Source organism: Canis aureus, chromosome 7 (assembly GCF_053574225.1).
Source record: "Canis aureus isolate CA01 chromosome 7, VMU_Caureus_v.1.0, whole genome shotgun sequence".
NCBI classification, from domain to species: domain Eukaryota; kingdom Metazoa; phylum Chordata; class Mammalia; order Carnivora; family Canidae; genus Canis; species Canis aureus.
Genome location: NC_135617.1, coordinates 40,947,688 through 40,967,056, shown reverse-complemented (window position 1 = coordinate 40,967,056; position 19,369 = coordinate 40,947,688). Strand labels below are relative to the sequence as shown.

General features: G+C 34.2%; 1 protein-coding gene and 1 long non-coding RNA gene across 6 annotated transcripts in view; one reads left to right on the top strand and one right to left on the bottom strand.

Moving 5' to 3' along the window:
- The window catches only part of ADGRB3 (adhesion G protein-coupled receptor B3), a 714,356-nt gene that overhangs the window by 292,560 nt on the left and 402,427 nt on the right, over positions 1-19,369 (top strand). For all 5 annotated transcript variants that reach the window (XM_077903497.1, XM_077903496.1, XM_077903499.1 and 2 more), the window contains 3 exons: positions 549-713; positions 10,686-10,850; positions 11,303-11,467. In XM_077903497.1, the coding sequence (XP_077759623.1) occupies positions 549-713; positions 10,686-10,850; positions 11,303-11,467 (495 nt within the window). The remainder of the gene's footprint in view (positions 1-548; positions 714-10,685; positions 10,851-11,302; positions 11,468-19,369) is intronic.
- LOC144317292 (uncharacterized) lies at positions 9,543-16,902 on the bottom strand. The gene is made up of 3 exons (XR_013383243.1): positions 16,788-16,902; positions 15,396-15,455; positions 9,543-11,503 (listed from the first exon to the last, which is right to left on the bottom strand). It is a non-coding gene; the product is annotated as an uncharacterized LOC144317292 (long non-coding RNA).

Sequence of the window (19,369 nt, the reverse complement as noted above, 5' to 3'; positions counted from 1 at the left end):
ATGGAAAAAATACATTTATTTTCTAAAATATGAAGCTAATAAGCTATTTAAAATATGTATCATTAACTGTCAGATTTTTTTTTCATTTTTGACACCATCAGTCATGAATCCTGAAATTTTGTAGTTGTTGGAAGAATTAAGTTGGCCCTTTTATACTTATATGCAAATATAACTCTGCAAGATCATATCTGTTATAAGAAATTTAGTTTTCTATACTACCTTATAAGTTTATATTACTCTTATTTAAAGATAATTCATGACCACTCTACTATGAAAGAGAGAGGTGCATTTACATTAAAAAAGAAAATATTTAAATTTATGACAAATAACTGTTCAAGTACAGAAACAAAGTACATGCCATCTTGCATTATTTTAATGAATTTTCAAATTAACTTTTGCGGGGTTTTGGCATTAAGAATGTTAACTGAGCTTTTAGAATATCTTCATACTTATCTACTTGATGATTTTTTTTCTTTCATAATTAAGAAAAAAAATCTTGGACTTTATCTCTCTGCTTTTGTTGTTGAAGCTTCTTTGCTTTATTACAGTACATGGAGTATGGGAGGAGTGGTCACCATGGAGTTTATGTTCATTTACATGTGGTCGAGGCCAAAGAACAAGAACAAGGTCGTGCACACCTCCTCAGTATGGAGGAAGGCCGTGTGAAGGACCTGAAACACATCATAAGCCTTGTAATATTGCTCTGTGCCCAGGTGAGCATATTCTGTATTTGGCGCTTTGTATTTGTGTACTTTGTATGTAGCCCCTAGTGTACATAGAAAATATTACAACTTTTATTCCATCACATTGGAAAATGTGTCCTTTGGTTACTGTTTCTTGCCTGAAACTGAGTTCTTTCCTTGATTCTGTCATATGCAATGGCTTTTAATATTTCCTTGACTGAGTACCAAAGCTCACCTTTCTTCAATTTCTATAAATATGTATATTAATTCTATCCACTCAGATTTTATTTATACTCAGCTTTTCCCTCCTGGAAAAATTACAAGGAGTCCTAAAGGCTTAAGACTGACTGTTGCCGTGATACTATAACTGGAGAGACGGTTTTAAAGGCAGTTTTTCCCATGTCATTGTTTTGTATTCATTCAGTTAAGGAGTAGGGATTCATCACTGACCATGTGTGAAAATGATAGTATTTGTTAGGAAAGCAGACTTTATAGATTTACTGCTAGATGCATAACATGGTTAGTTTACAAATGACTCCATGTGATTATGAAGACTGTATAGTCTGTTCATAGAGTATATTTGTAATCCTAAATTTTAGTTCCTTTAAAATGTTTCAATGCTTTTTTACCTGTACTTAATAATTTCACCCATTTTTCAGAGAGAAGTCCTTATAATGCTGTTATTTAGGTTGTTGAAACATTCAAACAAAAAACAAATACCTAAAAAATGAAAAAGATTGATTGCAAAAGATTGCACTCAAGGGGCTTACAACTTATGAGAGAAAATACAGACATAGAAATGATAGAATCTCCCAGGAACTAGCCAATACATATTTTAGAAGAAGAGAGACATGAGTGGCAAATGGCAAAAGCTATAATGGCAAAGACCAATATAAATAACCATTTATCTACTCCTGGGAGACTTTTTCATTGGCCATTCTGCATGCAAGCAACATAGCTGAGATCCTGGGAATGTGCTCCAAACATATTATCCAGCTTACCTTCCATCCCATTTGTACTCTCAATTCCCCAAGGTAATATCTTGTATTGAGGATATCCTGTAATGAGGCAGTGATACAGTTCCTCTGGAAATTTTAACTATCTAAAACATCTTGAGACTGTGAAAGTCCCCCAAAATGTACATAAGCAACAGTCATCTCACAAGCTTGTTCCCTTTTACTTTAGAGAAAGACAACTAGGTTCCTGTATCAGGAATATCCATTTAAATATGTAGTAGTTATATTTACTCCTAGAACTTAATGAGTTCTATAAATTATGAATATAACTTGTACAATTCAATATTAATGTAATTATGAATATTAGGGAGTCAAAATTATGATTCCTTATTTGCAAATCACTCCCAGAAAATCTATTTATGAAATCAGTTATGTTCTGTTATTTCTATCTCTCTATAAACATACAGACTAGTACATAGACATGCACACACACACACACACACACACACACACACACACATAAATGCCCTGTCTTTTTTCCAAAGATTTGAGCAAGCTTATACAAATTTTAGAATTTTTTTTTACTGCTGAGCTGTGACACTTACAGAGAGTCAAATATAGTTCATTCTTATTTGTCCATCGAGTGTGAAAAAAATACATAATATGGGGAAACTAAAAGTGATAACTAACTATAGAATTTCTTTTAATATATTAGTTTTTATTACTTCTTTTACCTTGGTTAATCCCCATCAGTATAAAGATAAAAATGGCACTGATCAGCTAAAATGTTATCAACCATTTTTCTCATAGTCTACTTTTCATGAACTTTCAAAGAGTAAAGTGCTTGGAGGTCAAGAAATAGGAATGCTAAACTATTAGAATTCATATAAGAAAACTCATTTTTCTAATTTGACATAATTTTTTATCACTGAAATGGTAACCACATGTGTTTTAAAGCTAGTTTTGTTTTAAAGTATTATACTGTCACTGGAATCACTTTAAGACCATTAGAATTTTGTCTTTCTTTTGTGTAGGTCTTTAAATTTGGGAAATTATGTTTATATTATTTGTAGCTGGCCTAGCTCATGTTCTCCCATGGATCTATATTGGATACTTTATAAATTTATTATGTGTTGTTTCTATTATTTCCATTCTTGAATTTACTTATATCATAAAAAATGTAAAACTCTTACCATATTGTATCCCAATTTCTTTTCTATTTCAAAGGGAATTCGAATAGCTATGATTTTTTAAAAAAAATATTTTATATTTAACCAAACATATTGACATTATGCTTTTGAAATATATAAGATTTATTCAGTGTAAACATTTGGAATTCTTAAAACTAACTGTCTCATAGCTAAATTCAGGTGCCTTCACTTTATATAAAAGCATCATCATATGTCAGCAAGATGTAAGGCACTACTGAGAAGACTATAGAGTCCCTGATCTCAAGAAATTTGTGATCTCTTCAAAGGATTCAGACATAAGCACGTGAAAAGTTAAATGCAGCTCTGATAAACACATATAAAGATTCCACTTCAGTGGAGAGAGGGGATAATTTGATAACTCAGTGATTTCAGCCTACATTTCTTGTAGACATCCAACCTGAGATCCTGGAGACATCTTAAGGTATAAAACTGTGATAGACAGTATATCATTAATAAATAAAACAGGCCAAGACCTATACACTTGATTCCCTTTGGCTAGGGAATTGCCAAAGAACCAGAGAACAGAGGAAACAATTGAAACAGAACAATTGAAACAACAAATTGGGTACCAACTCACCAACTCTGCAAGACCTGACCATGTGGCTTGTGGTAAAGGGCAATGATATTTTAGTGTGGGATCACGTCAGAATGGCATTCCAGCATCATGCTTTTAAGAAATACATATTATTACCATAATGAAGTGGATGCTATGTAGGGCCGATGTGTATTGTCCATATCAAACAATGAAATATGTTTTATTTATACAAATTCTGACATCAACTTTAAGGTAGATGACATCCTGTTTTCATCAGGTACTTTCCTTAGTCAATGTCCAACTTTCTCCCACTTCTTTTGAGGTGAGGGAAACCTATCTGCCTGGGATCCAAATAAGGAGAGAGGAAAGAAAGGAAAGGGTTTCTATGGTATTTTCTAGTATGAATTATCAGTTATTAATGTGTACCATGTCCAAGAACAGATACCATTGTTGATGGAGGGAGGTGGGTGAGAGATAAAAGCGAACAACAAAAAGTATTTACTATGACTCATTCCTTGACTATAAACATAATGTTACCCCATGTTCCTTCCTTTCTTATCTATACTAATAGTTAAATGTGATATTATGGAAGGGTGTGTGTATGTATGTGTATGTCCAATGGTCTTTGTGGTCTGTTTTTATCTCACAAAATGTATAATTTCTGGCAGTCCATATTTTCTCTTTTCTCTGAATTTTCATTTCAATCCCTAATCAAACATCAAATTCATAGTTATATAAATTAGTATATATGAGGAAATTTTCTTTCATTGCCTGTTTATCTCTCTGTGCAACTTTGTACTGGTAGCATCGAATACATTACTATTGAATGGATTTTCTTGATGGGCATATCCAAATTTTTAGTTATCATCCCCTCCAAGAATTACAGAACATTTTCTGGGTATGTATTTAATAAAACATTGAAGTAATGTGGCAGAACTTGGACTTTCACAAGAGAACACTTACTTAAATTTAAGTGTCATCTTTTAATATCTGTGTTAATCCTCTGATTCTTAATCTCTTCATCTATAAAATGGGGACGATAGCATACCCATTTTACAGAACTTGTGAGATGCTGTAAGAATCTGAACAGCAAATCGTATATAAGTTTCAGTATTATTATTGTGTCGGTACCCTATAGTCAAATACCATCTGGATGACACTTGTACTTAGGCAAGTTGGACTCACTATGCTTGGCATTGAGGGAAAATGAACATAGGCAATGGTGGAGCATCTCATTAAGAGAGTGTTAGAAAGATTTATTAAGAGTTTGCGCTTGCTTGGGGTGATTTTAAGGAGGGTTTTAGGAAGTGGGACTTTGTTCTGGATTTAAGAATGTCTGAAAAAAAAAAAGAATGTCTGGATGGGGGAAAAATCTGTTATTAGGTATCTTAATGAATTATCCAGGAGGAGGGAAAACTTGCTTTAATTCGTGAAGAAGTGGCAGTCACTCATATTAGCTGAGAGAAGATAATGTTTGGAACTCTGGGTTAAGCTGTGACCTTGTTTCATTTCATCTCACTTTATCAGGGTCTCAGAGTGACCTTGTTTGCTCTTAATGTTCTCTGTGATGGTTTTAGATCCAACAGGAGATAACACAGCCTTGCTATGAGCACCAAGCAAGCAGCTAACAACATTGAGTCTAGCTGTAAGTGTCAGACCAGTTCCTGGATGTCACTTTAATAGTGATTCCTCCTCTAGGGTGATTTAATCATGTTACCTGCTTTTGTTTTAATGTTTTTGATTTTTATTAATATTATTAAATGGAGAAAGAAAAGTGTTAGAGATAATGGAATGCTTACATTTTCCTAGGGAGACCCTCTTAAAATTATATAGATGTGTATCCCCAAAATAAAATTGATATAGCCTTTTACAAAATTAAATACTTTAGGGAAAATAAAATCTCAAAATCTTAGTTCAAGGCCTCAAGGTTTATAGTAATTTTCTTTGTAGTGTGTTACTTTTCTTCCCCCTATAGTTGAAAGATGGAAGGAACCAGTGATTCAAATTTGGTCCTCTTTGTTTCAGTTTTGACAGTTCTTATTCTGATATAATTTGTGTAGTAAAGTACAAATAATATAGAATATAGGGATCAGTAATAATTGAATAACAGATTGAAGGCTGAAAGAAATGAAAGAATTATTGACAAATTAGTTTTCATTTATAGGCTGAAAGAAGTAGAAATGAATTTAATTAAATGATTCAGTGGCAAACACAGTGGTCTGGAATTCACAAGACATGGATTAATGTTCAGTCTCAGTCTTTAATTATAAATATTTACTTAAGCAACATATTCATCTTCTCTGTACCTCAATTTTCTCATTTGCAAAATGGAGCCAGAATTCATTACCCTGCTATATCAGAGGATTGTTACATGATTAAAAATAGGTGACTGATTCTTGAAAAGTATAAAACCACATAAAATGGAGGATGTTTATCTTGATTTTCATGATAATATTACTTGAACAGTAAAGGATTTGGAAAAAATAGGTAAAATTAATTCAGGATATTATGATAGATTTTGAGCTCTGTTTCTTATGGACAGCCTTAATCATAGACTCAAAGAGATTTGTAGAAGAGGGCTTTAAATTTTTCCCTTCTACCCTTCAAAGACTTCTATCTAGTTGAAGAATCAAAAACTCAAAGTTTTATTACACGTGCACAGTGGTCCAATAGTGAAATTGAGACCTAAAGAAATAACCCAGGCAGGCAGTTTTGATACTTTTAGACAGACAATAAATCTGTGAGGAATTAGCAGAACATAGAAAACTTAATTTTAGGAGCTTCAATTAATAAGGAATTCTAAACAGAATTTGGGCCAAGGTAGTGAATTAGAAAAAGTAACAAGAGTTATTTACATAGTCTTCTGGGCTCTAAAGTTCCTATCCCTGGTGATAAGGAGGTCTCTTTACCCCCTAGCATAGGGAGCGTACCTTGCACATGGGAGATTTTTCTTCTCACTTTCTGGATACAAAGAACAGGGGCATTGGCTGTTTCTTAAGTAATCTTTATTTAAAATAATCAATAGATCAGAGTGGTACATTTGTGAGTGGCCTGACTTTGGCCCATACAGATTACTTCTACATCGTTTATACACTAGGGAGAAGTACATATATAAGGGCTTATGCCAGTCTGTGGGGCTGAGCTGTGCCACACTGTTGAGTCCTGCATTTGAGAAATGTGTTCCTGTGAATCCAGAACCTTGAGAGAGATCCTGTCAGGTTGTATTTTTTCAGGTATATTCATAGTCTCTTACAAAACCTAAGAAGAATGAAAGAATAACCCAAAGATGGGCCTCAGGAACACAGCTGGACCCAAACCCCTTGTTATCCAAAGTAAGAGGCTTCAGTCTCCTGTGGACCTAAAATTTGATTCCTCAGCAAGTAGGAGGGGGTGATGTCCCCACAGTCCCTCTGCGGGAACCCTTCCTGTGAGGACCATGAACAGGAAGATGCTAAACATTTGCCTGACCTTGGTTCAAAAGTCTCTGGTTGTCTCTGCATGAGAATGTTAGAATTTGAAACTCAAATACTGCCTCATTAACCTGTTCTTTAATTAATTTGCATTTTGTCTTCTTAACTTTCTGGTCTACTGTACTAATGGTCTAATGTCACTTTGTGTCATTTCAGATTTTTAGCATTGTTCTGGTGATCTTTCAGTGTTTAGTTTATATGATTTTTAAAAAATTGTATCTTTATTAATCCTGGCTTGCTTTCTTTTACTATTTGATATTTTTTTTTCTCTAGCAAATTTTGTCTTAACTTACTTTCCAACTATTTATTCTTCTTAGCCTTATCACAATGACTTGCCTCTATTTTAAATTCTAATTTTTTAAATGATATTTCATTTTGATTTTTCCCCTTTCGTGATTTATTTTAAAATGACAAATGCCCGTCTTGGCATATGCCCAAAGCCAAGAGGTTGACTTTTGACATTTCAGTGTTAATACCATCAAAAGATCTTTCCAGTTCCCTGAGTAACTCTCAACTCAGTAAAAATTTGAGCTTTCCAAATTTGCCATCACTAAATCAGATAGCCTCCATACCACAGGACAGAACTCTTCTCCTCAAACCCTCTACCCGCCAATGGTAGCCTTATCAGTCAGCAATAATCAACCCAAAAGAGTTGCCAAAATGATAGTTTTATTATCCAAAATATTCATGGCTTTATCTTGTGGCTATTGTTCTCCATCTGATTCTGTATTGTCATAGTTATTGCTAAAGATGTGAAAATTGACTGAAACACAGTATTTTCATTAAAACATATTTGAATTTAATTAGGCCTCTGTACATGGAAGACAGGTGAACACAATTGTAACTCTATATATGGCAGGAGAAAGTTCATATAACAAAGTAAACCCCAGGAATCTAGCAATTTAGCCTTTACAATTTTAATTATTCTGGATCCAGAAAATCTAGTAATGTGTCACATTGCTGAAGTGAAACTTTAACTGTCCCCAGGGTTACATTGTGGTATAAGGAAACACATTACGTGATGGTAAGACGGGCTAATCTCTCAGCATTCTCCTGGCTTCAAAACACAGCCTTATTATTCTCTATTCTTAGTCACCTTTGTAGGATGGTTCATAAAGTAATAGACATTTGGAGTTTCTAAATTGAAAAATGACACTATAAAAAATCCAACTGGAAATTCTTATGATGGAAATGCAAAGAAATTGAAAAAGTCTAAGAAGGTGTTAACCTAGCTGCACATTATAGAAGAAATTATGTACTTTAATGCAATATTAACAAGCAGTGTTCCAGAAAAGGGGATGAAAAAAGGAAAAGAGAAGAGGGATGATTGCATTTCAAATACATTTGGGAGGTATAGTTTCAAACGAAGTTAATTTAATGTAGGACTTCCAGCATTATGATCATGTCATCACAAATTCAATGTGTTCAAAATAGACATTTTGATTTCAGGGCTATAAAATCCCTGACCTATTTGAATCCAATTCTAGCCCAGTTCAGTAAAAGGGTCCACCATTTACCTGTTTTAGTAAGCCAGAAACCTAAAAGTTAACCTTGATTCTCTGGTTTTCTATACCTTTCTACCAACCTATCAGCTCTATGTTTGGAAAATAACGCAAATTCAACCACTTCTTTCTATGTCGATTGATGATACCATAATCTATCATACTATCACCTTTGTCTGGGCTACCATATAGTCCCCTAACAAGTCCTGGCCTTTTCTCTTTTTTGGAAGACTCAAAACTTTCTTGACCTGAGGACTGCTCTTGTGTGAAGATTTTCCAGATCTTCATACTTCTGGCTCCTGTTAGTGACTCGGGACTCGGCTCTCATGTGTTTTTTCCGGAGAGCCGTGGATGAGCATACCCTATCACATTGCTCTCTTTAATTACATTGTCTTTTTAACAGTTCTGGCAGAAACTCTCTTGTTCATTCATTTATTTACTTGTTTACCATCTGTCTCCACCACCCCCTCAGAGTATATGTTCCATGAGAACAGAGCTTGGCGAGTTTTTATCACCACAGTTGTCCCAGAGTCTAGTAGAGTCACAGTGTAGCTTCTTTGTCATTCTTTACCTACAAGTGCATTAGAAGAGGTTCGGAGTGTTTCCATTTTCCCAAATTATTGGTAATGCTTTTCTGACCAAATAACAAAAGGTTAATTATCTTCAATAGGAACACAGTTTTAGAAAGAAAGCTTTGAAGTATTTTCAAATTTTTTGATTTTCAATGATTCTGGGGTATATCTCTTACATATGATGGAAGTCTGTAGTATACAGGGATGGGTAGATGGTAGGGAGGAGGGTTGATTTTCTCTGTTGTCTCCATACCCAGCCAAGTGAAGAGCAAACCTGAATGCAAGGGCTGAAGGATTCCCAGCTAAGCATCCAATAAACAAACAAAAAAAGCAGTCTCTTTATTCCTTGTATTACTTAGATAAGTGGTTATAAAAATTTATATTAAGCAGATCATGTGATGAATAGTTTTTATTTTTAAATATCTCAGCATTTATACCTGAAATATAATGCATATGTTCTTCTTGGAAATGCTTAATTTATAATATTCCATTGATTCACTAGCCTTCTCTTGTTTGTCTGGCAAATGGACTACACAGCCAATAAGAATTGTATCAAGTACTTTTAATAAAGTGAAATGCTAAAATTACATGAATGGGATGATTAAATTGACATTTTGTGATTTTTTAATCTCACAAAGGGTTTATTAAGTAGATCTAGATACCTATTAAACAATCTTCTTTCTTAATAGCTACTTTCAAAGCCTGAAATTAGGCTGACAGCACTTACACATATGCTGCTAAGCTTTTTGGTTTGTTTGGATGGGTGGATAGGTTTTCACAGCAGTATCATCTTATGTTGGAACTTTGGATTTATGATGAATTCTCTTTCACTATAATGAAACTAAGAACCATGGAATGACATGGGGAAAAGTAGACAGTCATATATGAGTGCATTTATAACACTTATATTCTAGTTTATGCATTCTAAATTGGGTAAATATTTTTGCCTGATTCCTTTGCATACTTGCATTTTGTGGCCTATGGGATTATGCCTTTGTGAATGCTGTCTCTGTTGTCTAAATTATCCAAATCTTACCATATTAATCTAACATAATTATCCCTAAGTAGTTATGATGTGCCATCTGAAAGGCTTTATGTACCATATTAAGATGTTACTGCTTTTAACCTTTTATTTACTTATTTGTCTGCATAATGTATTCTTCTACTAAATTACAAGATTTTTGAGGGTGGGATTCATAATCTTTTAATTTCTGTATTTCTCATAACATTTATTACATTATCCCTTATTATTCTTCAAGGCTTGTCTGAAAATTTGCTTTGTCAAGGAAGACTCCCCAGGCCCTCCAAGCTCTTAAAATGTCTTTAAATTATCCTTTGAAGCAGCATTATATAATTACTTTAACATGTTATTAAGTGCTTAACTCGTTATAGGGGTTTCTTCTTTAAAACATGAGCTCTATGAGTTATTGGTCAGTATTTATTTCATTCACTGCTCTGTGTACTTGCATCCTAGCCCAAGGTCTTGCATTATTGACTAATCAATACGTATTTTGAAGCAATAAGTGGCTCAAAAGAGATATTGGATACATAAAAGGAAATAGAAGTGAGAAAATAAGGTAATAGTAGTTTGGGGGGTAGGGTAGTAAAAGAATCTAGTGCCAGTATGATTTTCCATTGTATTCACTGAGAGTCCCTTGGTTGGGACGCATCTCCAAGGTTAATTTTACTTGTACTTTCTCTACAGCCTTCTCTATTGGAATATCTCCTTACAGTGTCTCTCTATCTGCTTTGGCAGTTGATGGACAGTGGCAAGAGTGGAGTCCATGGAGTCAGTGCTCAGTGACATGCTCGAATGGGACCCAGCAGAGAAGCAGGCAGTGTACTGCAGCAGCTCATGGGGGCTCTGAATGCAGAGGGCCATGGGCAGAAAGCAGAGAGTGCTATAACCCTGAGTGTACAGGTGAGGCCTGATCACTACATTTAAAGAATGCCTGCCATTTATAAAATGTGACAGAACCATGTGAGGCAGTCATGGAATAATTAGATAATTATGTATTTCTGGTAAATGAAATCAATTGTACTAGAGCTCATTCTACTATATGTCACAGTAATAAAGCAACAAAATTCTGGAGATTCTTAGATTAAATCTAGATTAAGTTGATCCAGGTCAGCACTGAACTTGCACTTTTTACAATTAAGTTTCAGTGTCCATTTGAAGATTCTGACAAACTTATATAAACTTGTGACACTCACAGTGCTCTATCTTTGACTAGCAAGTCAAATGTTTGAATAGGGCTTATTCATCGTGGTAGACTAATAAAAACTAAACAAACAATAATGGTCCTCAGATTTTCAAATTCCTAAAACAGTTGCAGTAGGCTACTGCCATTGACCATGACACATTTCTTTCAGCAAATGGTCAGTGGAATCAGTGGGGTCATTGGAGCGGATGTTCCAAATCCTGTGATGGCGGCTGGGAAAGGCGAATGAGGACTTGTCAAGGTGCTGCAGTAACAGGGCAGCAATGTGAAGGCACAGGTGAAGAAGTGAGAAGATGCAGTGAGCAACGTTGTCCTGGTGAGAATGAACTGAGATGATCCTAATGGAAATATTCTGTTATTTAAAAAAAAAAAAGGGGAGTAAAATAAAACTATCATCATTAAGGGCAACATTTCCTCAGTTGGAGGACTGCTAACAATAAGTGGCAATTTATTTGTTTCCATAACCTATGAGGTTTCCTCTGTTTATGTGTCATAGACTATTTCTTCCGTGGGTTTTTAAATTATTTGCTGCAAAATCACGTTGAAAAATGTAACAATACGAAGGAAGCCACATTGAACAATAACATACCTAGATAGGATTTAAATTGGTTTGGGGAACAATTTTTTTCACTATATTCATGAAATATTTGTTTACTGAGAACACAAAACCAGTTGCCTTAGATTATTCATAGTAGAAATAGAAAGATGTGGTAGATAGCTAAGTGAGAAAATAAAGGGATGCTTTTGAAATTTAGAAACTTTTAAAATCTGCTGTTAATCCAGCTCCACGTAGGACTTTGGATATCCCTATTTCCTTGCCCTTGTGCCATTTTCTACTACAAGGCACACATTTTAAAATGAAAATCTAAGGTCTTAATTAGTAGTGAAAGAATGGAAATACTGCTACAATAAAGGATCTTACATATAAGCATAGAAAAAAAAAGGCAAGGTCAAAAACTGCCCAGATTATTGATCATCTATTATTTAAAAAATCATTAATGATAAATTCCTTCCAAATTGTGCATACATTCCATAAGTATTATTGATCTATTGAGAACTCAAATAAATGAAAATTAGGATTTTAGAATGATATCATAGGCAAAATTGTTATAAACATGCTAGAAAGATGATAGGGTGAAATTTCTAAGTTTCACTGCTGGGTATAAAGCAAGTGCTGAACTGAAAGCATTTGAAGACCCTGTTAGAGTCCATGTGCTGCAAGTAATGCTTTGTAGGCAGGCTAGCTTCTCTCCTCTGACTGTGTGGTTCCAGTAGGTATGGAAAGAACAGGTATTTGAGGTTCCTTTTCAGTTCAGAAAGCAGTGGATTTCTGTCTCTACCAAACGTGACTACATCAATTTAGAGAACAACAACAACAACAACAACAACAAAACAAGTCATTCTAAGTGATATCCCTGAGTCAAAACTTTGTATTTCTCCATAGTCAGAATTCAGTCAGTCCATACTGGACTCTAACAGTAACAATATGTCAAGAGGATTTTTTTAGAGCTTAGAAAAGATCTAAAATTAGCTTTGTTAATTCTTAAGGCCAAATCATTCAAAACTATAAGAAGGAACCAACAAATAGGATTTTGTTGAGGAGATCTACCAAAGGTAAGTACTGTGAAATTCCTCCTGGGGTGCATAAGAATTAAGTATTAAACAAGAACATTATATGACCAGGAAGAAATTCCATTAGGACAGTAGTCATAATTAAATAAGACCCTTTTAATACTTGAAGGTATCTAAACTAGTGTAAGCATACCAATGTTCATAACTGGTCTTTTAAAACTGTCTTTCATCTGTGTACATAGAGTTAAAATGGTGTTGCTGCAGTCATATTTACAAAGATTGCCACCTGCTGTTTAAAAAACATTTTACGTATCTATTTACTAAAAGGATATTATACCTTATATGCTAGGTTTGTTTGCTGGCTTTCATGATTTAAGGCAGTTTGAAAAACCGTCATATAAAGCTATAATTATTTTATATTTTATGTATGTTATATATTGGTGGTGTATATTGTGGTATATATACATTTGGTATTAACCTTAACATTTTCATTTTACTCTCTTCAATAATATTTGAAATCTTTTAAAACTACCAAGTATATAAATAGCATTTTCAAACTAAAATGAATTATTGAATCAGCTAAATAATTTACAAACTAGTGCTTATACAGGAATAGAGTGAATTAATATATTACCAAGCTTTTGAAAATATCCTAAACCGGTACCTGTATATGAATCAGCATTATCCATCAAAAATTATTCATTTCAAATATGTCCCTGCCTCTGTATAGAGTGTTTTTTACCAAGATAAAGATTTCTTTTCTGTTTATCCTCTATCTTTTCTACGTGCAGTCATCTCATTCCCACATTATTTTGTCAAGAGAGCAGGATTTATAAATAACTCCATTTTCCATAGTGGATTTGATTTATATATTGGCATTCCAACTCTGCACAATCACTTCTCTGTGGTCAATATATATTATTTTTGTGTCCAGTGTACTGGACTCTGAGAGTAATGACATGTCAGTAGGATTTTTCAGACCTTAAAAAAGATCTAAAATTAGTTTTGTTAATTCTTAAGGCCATGTGAACTCAAAATGATAAGAAGCAATCCTAATTTCCACATTATATTGCTCCAAATTCTCATATTGACAATATAAATTGAGAAGACTTTTAAATTTTTTCAATAGTTACTAAGGCATTTTTCTATTTTTGTCACTGACAAAGCCTGAAAAAATATTTCTTTTAAAACGATGTGTTTTTTTCCTAGTATTATTTTTCATACTGTTTATTCTTAATTTTTCTTCAGATTGCTGGAAACTACAGTATTTATTTTTATGCTTCACTTAATTTGGATGCAAAACAAATTAATCAAGTTTGCCAAGAGATCCTCTGTTGTCAGGAAGGAGAAATATAATATACGCACATCTTTGTCTGGATAATTAATGACAATAATGATTAATCATCTGGATTTAATCAAAAGCTGTTACGATGTGTACTAAAAATGGAAAATGAAAAATATTTTTCCCAAAATAAGATTTTTTTTGCTGGTAAATAGATAAAGTATACTTATTAAAAAGAGCTTCATTACCAAAAATATGATGTTTTGTCTTCATAAGAAAAGAGAATTAGAGGAATGAAAAAGTTATATATGTATATTTTAAATAGTTTGTTGAAGAATAGAGTAGCTACAAGAGAGAAAAATGCCTAATTTTTTAATTGTCCAAATTCACCAAATAATGATTTCATTGATTTCAATCTCATTGTTCATCTAGACTTTGAAGGTTAAAATAGTAGAAAGGTAATAGCTTCTCAGAATTTGTGTTGCTAAAGTTTGAAAACATACTATTTTTAGGCTCTGTATTTTTTCCCAAATATTTCCCTGGTTAATATCCTTCAGAAGGCAAATGCTACTGATATGGATTGGCCTATGTAACCTTGCAGGCTTCCTGGGAACCTCCTTGCTCTGTTCCCAGGAGAGGGGCTGACTATTCATATAGCACCAATTCTTGGATCTACTATTCTTTAGTCATTAGGAGTAATGCTAGTTGGGATGTACCATTCATGGGTAGAATTTAATCTTAATTTATACATAAAATGTCCTTTTGGAGTTACAGTTGCTTTACTGCATGCAAATGGTGAATGAATATTTTCACAGGTTGAATGTGCTGAGAAATACTTGGGAAATAAGAGATCCATATCATAATATATACAGTAATAGCAACTTAGACAAGAGATGTAGCAATGATTGTGATATTTAACTCTTTAGTATTCATACCAAAGCTAGTCAACGGTAATGTTTGTAATCCCAAACTTGTCTTAAATATTGTACTGCATTCATATTGGAATTTGTGCCCTGTGATAGGGTGACTATAAGCCCCCTCCCCACTTAGGAGAAATGCCATTCCGAGACTGACTGTTCCTTATCTCTGTAAGGTTGCTGTCCAATGGGATTATGTCTTCTCTGAAGACCAAGAGAGATTTCATTTAGTTTCTGATTGATTTTCTTTTAATTTAGCTTTGGTAGGAAGAATCACAAAGCTTGCTTATTTTGAGCTCATGTCGTCTTTGAATGCCTCTACTCATTGTCTGAACTTGTGCTTTCAAATTTTAGCACACCTAAGAATCACCCAGAGAGCTTGTTAAAACACAGGTTCCTAAAACCAAACCCCCGAGATTCTGATTCAGTAGGTCCAGTATGGGCCTTCAAATTTGCATTTCTAACAAACTCACATGTGATGTTGATGATACTGCAGATTACCCTTTGCAGATTAACCTTTGGGTTGCAGTGGCCTATAGTAAAAACAAATAAGTAAATAAATAAATAAATAAGTAAAAATTAGGTGATAAAATTAACAAAAAGGTGGAAAACAGTCCTCCACCTCAGCTACACTGGTCAAAATTGAGATCTCTACTAAACAAGATTGTAGAATTTTATTTTGTCATACCATTTCACAAATAATGAGGGATTGTTCCTGTAGTAAATTAATACAGGCAATCTGTTTCAAGTATCCCTAACCAACTCATTCTTCAACCAAAGTAAGATCTCTTTATAGTTGTTACTTAAAAATAATAATAATAATAATAATAATAATAATAATAATAATAATAATAAATTCGGCTATTGATTAGTTGTTTTGGACCAAAAGAGATGATTTAGTCATTTTCAGATTTTCAGTTTCCAGTTCTTATTGCTCCTGTTCCGTGGAGAGCAGAAGAAACAACGTGGGTATCATTGGAACATGTTTGAAATAGAGCTGTACACTACCAGGACACTAGATATTCGTAGTCCTGCCATCTCTAGCAGCTCTCTTCCTCACTGCCTCTTATCCTCCAGGCTATTAGCTACTATATACTTACACAGGTTTATAATATTTGGAGGGGGGCAAGTGTCAGAGAGCAGAATGAGGTCTTAGCTCTGATTGGCTTATTCTTTCCTCAGTTCCCAGTTGGAGGAGTGGTGAATTAATCACCATCACTATGTTTGTCTTTGATAGAGATGAGTTTAACTAGTTAATAAGTCAGCATTATAAATCTTGTGGATTTAGCATTTTAAAGCTAAACGTAATCATTATTAGAAACCCCAATATGTGAGTGTAAAATTTACTTTTTTTAAGGGGAAAAAATGTATACTACTCTATATTGAAATATTCACATACAAATTGGCACCTGCTCTACCTCTTTCATTCCAAACCACAAGAGTAATCACTAATAGTGCTTTTAAGAAGCTCCTACTCCATTGGGATTTTTATTATTTTTCTATCAAACATTATGTGTTTACCCTCTAAGGAATTACATTATTACTTATTCAGTTTCTAAAGGTTAAGGCAGATGTTTTCACTGAAGATTTTTGAACATAGCAAACAATGTTGCACCCAAGTGTTCACACCAGTGATTTGCCTAAAACCAACTACTGAGTTCAGTGTTGAGAGTAGGTGGCACTTGGTATTGACTTCTTTCATCTAAATGTTCTATTTACTCATGCCAAGGCACCTCAGATACATTCTAAAAAATAGGAAAATAAATTAGAACTTGAAGATACTCCATAAGCAAGAGAGAGCACCTATTGTTTAATAAATATCTAAGAAAGTATCTGATCCTCCTCAAAAACATGGGTTTTATTACCTACTCCAGGCTGCAGTTCTGCAACAAATCAGCTTAATTTTATAGGCAGAATTAAGGAAGAACCACTGGAGTCTAAAATATTCCACGTGTATACCAGATAGTACTATATGTCCAGTATTCAAACCTGTTGCTATGGAGATAATTATTGTCATAATTTGTCTTATCAGGTTGCTCATCAGTTGAGACTTTGGGAAAAAGTCTCACAGCTTCTGTCACAGCAGAAACCTAAATAACAATTTATTTTAATCTTATATTACCCTACCTGGTCCAATTTAGAAATATTGGGCAATATGCTGATCATTCTCAATTCAAAACAGAACATTTAAGCAGCACTTTTTACTATCCTTTATTTCTTCATTTCACCTGACATTGCTTTTATAACAAAAAGAAACCTATTTTAGGAACCACTTCATTATTTCTAAATTACTAAAATTAAAAATTAATGCAATTAGTGAAACTACTCTTTGGGTTTAAAGTTTACAAGACACTAAACTTTAGTATTAGTCCTTAATGTTTATCATCCTCACTTATATCCCACTCTTTGTATGTCCTGACTTGTGAACAAACCTAAGATCCTGCCCTGGTGCTCTTTGGTTGCTCTCTCTCCTCCTCTTTCTCTTCAACTATCACTTGTGAACAGTGCCCACAAATCTGCATCTTTATGCCTCATCCATTGCAAACATGTGATAAAGCTTTCCACCTGGGATAGCCCATCATCCTCAGTGTCAGCAGGAGAGCTTTTCTGTCTGACTGCCAAATCTGTCTTGTCAGCTAAAGTCATTTCTAATTCTTACCTTTCCTCATGATGGATTCCACCTCCATGAAATCTTTCTTTAGTGGGCCTGCTTTCTCTTCCTCTGGACACTGCCTGCTAGTGGGGAGGGGCAGTGCGACATAAAGAGCCTGGGATATGGAGTCAAAGTTCGGCTTTGGACCTCAGTGTCCTCATATGCAAAATGGGGATAATAATATGTGCTCGGGATCATTTCAAGTATGAAATTATAAAATGCTATAGGTAATTATAATTATTAAATAATTCCAGTCTAGGGCCTCTTTGTCCAATACCCATATTATTGCAAAAGCCACCTTTTCTAGTCTCTTCCAGATAAGTTTATCTGATTATCCTCCCCTTTTTGTGACCTTCATCATGGACTCTCTCGTTCAAAGAGAAAAAAAAAAAAAAAGTGCTGTGGCTCCTTATGACTCGCCCGATTCACTGCATACTGGAATACCTGGGATTCTAGTATCCCCATCTATCAGTTGATTTCCTTTCTAGGGTCATCACTCTCTTCTCATTTACAGATAAAACATATACATAGCATAATGGATCCCATCCCTGGTGACTGGGTATGGAAGCACATATTCTGTCCTTACTCTCTGTTGCTTGCACTGTTATTCACCTGGGCTCCCAAGTATCCCAGTCCTGCTTCCCTCTTCGCCTGGTAACATGGAAGCATCTTGGGAGGTCGGCCCATTAAAAGTGTCTCTTCCTTTAATCATTTTTATTTCTCCCACTATTTCATAGCTGCTTTCTTCTTTGAACCCCTATAGATTTTCTTTGTGCTTCCCATATTATATATTGCTATATTTTATTATTATATATCATTATATCTCTTAACTGGAATTCCAGCCCATTACAGATGAGTTATCTATTTTCAGATTCCCAAAACACCTCTGCATTGAACCTAGTTGAATGTAGGCCATTAGGCATATCATATGCTCTTTTGAATGTTTTTATTCCATATCATAAACATTGTGATTGGACCATTTGTATAAAGTACAATATACAATAGAAAATACAATGATTTGTGTAAAAGTATGTGAATACAAATTTCAAAATGACTATGATAGTAATGCCTTACATTTTATAATCATTTTACTCTTTCAAAATGCTATTAGTTTACCTAAGTAGAATTTGAATAGTCATTTTCAGCACAATATGCTATTTTTATTTTGTAGTTGCAATTTGTGGCATGAACCTTCCTTCTTTAGAAATAAGTCATTGAGATGTTGGAGGTAAGAAAAATATGTATTTTTATAGTAAGTTACTCAATTTCCCTAAATCTCAGCCCCATATTTAGATCAGAGCTCCTCAAGGCTGTCACATAGCCACCTGTCAGGCTAGGATTGGTCTCAGGTATACGCAAATAGAGATTTTGAAGACCTCAGGGCAGCTGGCAAGACAGGAGGCTGTGGCCTGCGGCCTCCAGCCTAGAGTAGTCTTGCCCGTTACCCTAGTGTGCCTCCAAATGTTACCATTTTCTACATGTTCCATGACCTGGAAAAGGTGATGATGCACAGTTATCCTCAACAGTTCCTACGCTAATATAAAAAGGCAAATAAATGCAATTCTCTAGCAGAAACACCAAGTGTACCCCAATATAAAACTGTCTCACATTAAGTTAGCAAATTGTTATTTAGAACTATTCCTCATATTAAAAAAAGAAAGAACTATTCCTCACAATTAGTGTTAGCTATCTTTAAAAAAAAAATTAATCTTGTTGACAGGTTGGAACTACAGTGACCTTGTCTGCTTAAATTGCAATACAAGATTAAAACTAGGTTAATCAGATTTTTTCCAC